This window comes from Coturnix japonica, chromosome 25 (assembly GCF_001577835.2).
Source record: "Coturnix japonica isolate 7356 chromosome 25, Coturnix japonica 2.1, whole genome shotgun sequence".
NCBI classification, from domain to species: Eukaryota; Metazoa; Chordata; class Aves; order Galliformes; family Phasianidae; genus Coturnix; species Coturnix japonica.
Window position 1 is genome coordinate 1,285,621 of NC_029540.1, and position 6,426 is coordinate 1,292,046.

The window sequence follows — 6,426 nt, forward strand, 5'->3', positions numbered from 1 at the left end:
GCAGGCACGCTCGTGGACTGCAACTATACCCCCCAGCAAGTCCTCCCCCCCATCCTTTCATAGAATAACCCAGTGGAAAAAGGACTTGAAGATCATCAAGTCCCCAAACCCAACCTAACCCCACGTTCACAGCCGGACCTCATACCTTAACCCGTTAACGTGGCCCCTTATAAAACCCACCACCACCGTTAGTTGCCCATGTACACACCACACAGTTATGCCCCTCCGCATACAAGCCCAGGTACTGCTAAAAACCCCCACGTCCTGAAGTAGACAGCGCCACAGTACTTTTACCGCCCAACACAGTTCGTTTGCCTATTGATAGATACCCCACCAAAGCGATCAAACGTTAAGTTCCCCGGTAACCTACCCCACTGCTTAGATAAGCCTCGCTAATACCCTGATCGACAGTACCCGTACCCCCCCCGGACCCAATTAGTTCCCTCACATACCCACATTGGACAGTACCCTATACCATTAGTAGAGTACGTAAAACCCTGATACCCATAAGTACCCTGTACCCACACGTTAGTGTGGTTGCCCAACCCACAGTTATACCCGTACCATTAGTACCTGTACCCACAGTTCGTTGGCCCTTAATAAACCCAGTTTAGTGCCCCTATCCCAAGTTAGTACCCTATACCCACAGTTAGTGCCTATACCCACAGTTAGTACCCTCAATCACCCACAGTTAGTGCCTATACCCACAGTTATGCCCTATACCCCACAGTTAGTGCCCATACCACGTAGTGCCCTAATTACCACGTTAGTACCCTGATACCGATACGTTAGTTACCCTAATACCCACAGTTAGTGCCCTATACCCACGGTAGTGACCGTATAACCACAGTTAGGTACCCCTATACCCACAGGTAGTGCCCCTATACCACAGTTAGTGCCCTGTTACCCCACAGTTAGGCCTATACCCACAGTTAGTGCCCTTACCCACAGTTAGTGCCCTTATACCCACAGTTAGCCCTATACCCACAGTAGTGCCTATACCACCAGTTAGTGCCCCTATACCACAAGTGAGTATAGACAACAAACCAAAAAAAATAAATACACACACAGGATAAGTGCCCAATATAAAAAAATAACACAAAAAAAAAAGAAAGAAAAACAACTAAAATAAGAAATAATAAAAATAGAAACAAAACAAATAAAAACCCACAAAAATATAAATAATATAAAATAAAAGTTATAGAATAAAACAAACAAAAAAGTTAAAAGAATAAACAAAAATAAATAAAACACAAAATAATAAGAAACCCCAAAAAAAATAAAAAAAAAAAAAAAAAAAAAATATATATATATTTAAAATAAATACACACAAAACAAGTTTAGTAGACCCTATTAAAACCAACAAGTTAAGATGCACACCAAATATACAAACACAGTTAGATGCCTTACCGCACAGTTTAGTACCGTATATCCCCACAGTTAGTGCCCTATACCCACAGTTAGTACCCTATACCCACAGTTAGTACCCTATGCCCACAGTTAGCGCCCTATACCCACAGTTGGCGCCCTATGCCCACAGTTGGTGCCCTGTACCCCTAGTTAGTACCCTATACCCCTAGTTAGTACCCTATACCCACAGTTAGTACCCTATACCCCTAGTTAGTGCCCTATACCCATAGTTAGTACCCTATACCCATAGTTAGTGCCCTATACCCATAGTTAGTACCCTATACCCCTAGTTAGTGCCCTATACCCCTAGTTAGTACCCTATACCCATAGTTAGTGCCCTATACCCATAGTTAGTGCCCTATACCCATAGTTAGTGCCCTATACCCACAGTTAGTGCCCTATACCCACAGTTAGTACCCTATACCCATAGTACCCTGTACCCACAGTTAGTGCCCTATACCCACAGCACCCAAACTCTAAAAACCCTCCACTAAATCATATCCCTAAGTACCACATCCAAAACACAACAAGCTCTTCAACACAACCAGGGATGGCGATTCAACCACCTCCCTGGGGAGGTGCTGCCCACCCACCCACCCTCCTTTCCTCCCTGTTGGATGAAGGGGACCGATGTCACCAACCCCTCTGGCTTCAAGAGGTCGCGGAGAGAGAATATGTCAGATTTATGGGCTGATTGTTTGCTTTACGAGAGAAGGGAACGTTTTAAAATAGCCATTGACCTTCCCTCCTGTCAACCCGCCTCTCCCAACCTGCCGGCTTCAAAGGGGGGGCACCGTGCCAGGGCCAGGGGGGGACATTGGTGTATGGGGTGAATCATCTGCCGAAGGGCTCAGCCTGAAGGACTGTGTGTTCCTGCCCCCCCTCCCATAGCAGGTGAGCACTCAATGTGATGTTTTTCTTCTCCTTTTCTGCCCCAAGTTCATGGATTGCTTCATGATCGGCCGCGACCTGGTGCGGCTCCTGCAGAACGTGGCGAGGATCCCTGAGTTTGAGCAGCTCTGGAAGGACATTATCCACAACCCACAAGTGCTCAGCACTCAGTTCACAGGTGGGTAAGGGCTGTTCCTGAGCCCACCCTGCCCCATTGATCCCACCCTGCCCCATTGATCCCACCCTGCCCCATTGATCCCACCCTGCTGGCCCCAAAGCACGACACCCCCTGGCTGTGCAAAGAGCTGTAAGGACACCGTGTGGTTCCACCTCTGTTAGTGCTGAGGCTCATGTGGCTGCTTGCAGAGCCCATCTTATTGCTAAGGGGAAGGAGCTCTGCTCTCCCATCACCACCCTCATGCACTGGCCGGCTTCTGCTGCTGTCTTAAACATTGCAGAAAGCTCCTAAGAGTCATTTGGGTTTTAAAGCAAAACAGTTCATCCAGCTGAGCAGTCAGACCATGAGAACACAGCCAGGCTGTGACAGCAGTCATAGGATTGCATGGCTGGTTCTGCACCGATCGCTTCAGGTCGTGTTTCTATCAGCTGCTTTATAAGCTGAGCTGGGCAGGAGCACCAAGGTAGGTGATATCTGAGTTTCTTTCCAATGTGAGCCCTGAGGAATCCCCATAGCATTGAAGCACAGACCCAAAGGGGTGCAGCAGTTGTTCCTTCCTGAATGGGAGTCCATTCATCCCAGCAGTTTCCCACCATGTGATGCTCAATGTACCGGCTGGTTGAGGGCGGACGTGGCAGAGAGAGTGTTTTATTTATGGCTTTAATTGCTATGAATTATTAACTCCTCTCGGGGCTGTCACATCTTCATCTGTCTGCAGCGAGCCCTTGGATGCAGGGCTTTAAAGTGGTTCCCCCTCCCCTTACCCAGCTCTGCTCTCTGGGGCCGCATTAATGCCACGTTAAAGAGCACAGATTATGCCCAAGGGAAGGGGGGGATTAAATGATTAAATGCTCCTCAATGCAGCTCTTTGGCTGCTCCTCCATCTCCAGAATGTCGGTGCTCATTGACTTCCATGCTGGCTGGAGGCTGCAGGGACAGCATTACCCCATTGGGGTGTTGAATGGGGGGGGGGTCTTGCAGGGGCTCAGCCCCACTGATGGCATTTCTCACCTCTGGATCCTCACAGCAGCTCGTGTGTGTTGTGGCACCTTATGGGCATCTCCTGCTTTGTGCCCCTTCCCACATCAGCAGGAGCAGCCGATGGTTCCCTGCTTTGCTGCAGTCGGAGCCCAGCAGCCCCATAGAACCACATAGAATGAGGGCTGACATCGGTGCCCCCAACTCCTTCCTTCCCTGCTGCCCAACTCGCTGTGGCTTTGGCCCTTATTCTTCTGGTCCCATAGTTCATATTTGCCACCTATTTACCTGGCAGCACCCGGAGGTGACCCGAGGAGCTGTTCTGCAGCGGGTGTTGTGCAGCTCTCCCCCCTCTTTCCCCACAATCTCTGCTGCATTCTGCATTTCCCCCCTTTGCAGCCCTGCAATGTGAGCAGTGTGAGCGCTGCAAAGCTCCGGCGCCCGCCTGTCTGCATGGAGCAACGTGCTGTAAATCCTTCAGGTCCCGTCCAGCAGCAGCACAGCCTCCACTCAGGCCATAAATTGCAGCTGTTTGGGAACGAAAGAGGCTTTTGCAATCTTTCCCCCCCCTCCCCTTTTCCTGCTTCTCCTGCCCGTGAGGCTGTTCATACATGGGAGCATTGCAGCAGGCTGCCTTCACACCAAGGCTTTGTGCTGCAGAGCTTGGAGTCCTCCAGCCCTGCTGTGTGCTGCACCTGAAGCTGTGGGACGAGCAGCAGGGACCAGCCAAAAGGGGGGAGGAGGAGGAGGAAGAAGGGGGGAGGGCAAAACTGTGCTGCCTCCCTATGGGTCGGATGGGGAATGCTCCGTGTTGAAGCTGCATTCCTTTATTCCTCCTCCGGATCCCATTCTGCTGTGCTGCACATCCACAACCCACACCCCCCTATTTCCTTCCACACTGCTGCTCTCTGACAAAGCTTCCCCTGCTTGTCCCAGCAGACCCTTCCCAGCCTAAACCATGATCTCTCAGTCTTGATTTCCTTTAGCCTGCAGGAAGGCAGCACTCTGAGCTGACCCCCCCCCAACCCTGGGTGCATCCCTGCTGTGTCTGTGTATCCTCCCACCCCGTGCATCTCCCTGCAGGTGTCCTCCAGCTCCTCCAATCCAGGACATCACGTAAATTCCTGGCGTGTCGCCTCACCCCGGACATGGAAACCAAACTGCTCTTCATGACCTCAAGGGTGAGCAGAGCCCTGAGCCGACCCACGTGGGGCCATAGGGCACCCCATGCAGCGCTGGGTGCTGATGCAGGGTGGGCTGCAGGGGGCTCTGATGCAGGGTGGGCTGCAGGGTGGGCTGCAGGGCAGGTGACTCTGAATGCAGGGGGGCTCAGGGGGCACGAGCACGGGGGCTGCAGGGGGCTTGAAATGGCAGGGTGGCCCTGCAGGAGGATCTTGATGCAGGGTGGGCTTGCCGGGGGCTTTGATGCAGGTGGCGCAGGGGCTCTGAATGCAGTGGCTGCAGGGGGCGTCGATGCAGGTAGGGCTTACAGGGTGGTCTGAGCGTGGCTCTGAAAGCAGGTGGGCTGCAGGAATTCTGATGCAGGGTGGGCTGCAGGGGGACTCTGATGCCTGGGGACTGAATGCAGGTGGGCTGCAGGGTGGTATACTGCAGGGAGTCGGATGCAGTGGGCTGAGAGATCTACAGGGTGGGCTGATGCAGGGGGCGCAGGGGCAACTGATGCAGGTGGTTTGCAGGGGGCCATCTGACAGGTGGGCTGCAGTGGGGCTCTGATCGCCGCGGGCTACTGATGCAGGGTGGCGTGCATGGGGCTCTGAGCAGGACCTCTGATGCAGGGCTGGACTGCAGGGGGCGCGATCAGGGGCTCTGAGCAGGGTGAGCGGGGGGTGGCTGCAGGGAGCTCGGAATGCAGGGGCTCTGGCAGGGTGGCTGCAGGGGGCTGCTGATTCAGGGAGCTCTGAATGCATGGGGCTGCAGGGAGCTTCTACAGCAGGGGGCTGCCGATGCGGTGGCATGCAGGAGTTGACGCAAGGTGGAGCGCAGGGGGCAACTGATGCAGGGGGGCATGCAGGGAGCCTCTGATGACAGGGGGCCTGAATGCAGGTGGGCTGCAGGGGCCTCTGAGCAGGTGGAGCTGCCAGGAGCTCGTGATGCAGGGGTCGAAGGCAGGGTGGGACTTGCAGGGGCTCTGAGCAGCGGGGGCTGTAGGGCCTGATGCAGGTGGGCCACTGATCAGATGGGCTGCAGGGGGCCTCTGATGCAGGGGGGGCTGCAGGGTGGGCTGCAGGAGTGCTTGATACACGGAGCTCTGATGCAGGGTGGGCGCCGGGGGCTCTGAAGCGCGGGTGAGCATGCAGGTGGGCACTGATGCAGGTGGGCTCAGGGGCTCTGAAGTGCAGGGGTGGGCGTAGGGGAAGCGCTTGATGCAGGGTGGCGCTGCAGGGAGCTCTGATGCAGAGGACATCTGATGCAGGGTGGCCTTTGTAGGGGCTCTGGCCGCAAGGGGCTGCAGGACGCTGATGGCATGGTCTCGATGCAAGGTGCCTTGCAGGGTGGCTTCAGTGAGGCGCAGGAGCTCGAGACGGGTGGGCTGCAGGGTGGGCATGCAGGGGGCTCTGATGCAGTGGGCTTGCAGGGCGGTGATGCAGGTGGGGCTGCAGGGGGCTCCATCATGCAGGTGGGCTGCAGGGTGGGCTGCAGGGGCTCTGATGCAAAGGTGGGTCGTAAGGGCCTGATGCAGTGGGACTGTAGGGCGCTCGATGCAGGGTGCTGCAGGGCTCTGATGCAGGGTGGGCTGCAAGGGGCTCTGATGCAGGGGCTTACAGGGCTCAGGAGCCTGATAAGCAGGGGCTCTGATGCAGGGTGGGCATTGCAGGGCTCCGATGCAGTGAAGCTGCAGGGGGCACTGAACGCCAGGTGAGCTGTTAAGGGCCTGAGCAGGGTGGGCTGCAGGGGGCGCATGATGCAGGGAGCTCTGAGCCAGGGTGGTGCAAGAGGGGCTCGGAATT

At 54.9% G+C, this 6,426-nt stretch overlaps 1 protein-coding gene across 1 annotated transcript in view; it reads left to right on the forward strand.

The window, feature by feature from the left end:
* The window catches only part of INTS3 (integrator complex subunit 3), a gene marked incomplete at its 5' end in the record, with an annotated part of 34,681 nt that overhangs the window by 8,826 nt on the left and 19,429 nt on the right, over nt 1-6,426 (forward strand). Inside the window, 2 exons of the mRNA XM_015884354.1 lie at nt 2,350-2,479; nt 4,541-4,638. Of these exons, the coding sequence (XP_015739840.1) occupies nt 2,350-2,479; nt 4,541-4,638 (228 nt within the window). The remainder of the gene's footprint in view (nt 1-2,349; nt 2,480-4,540; nt 4,639-6,426) is intronic.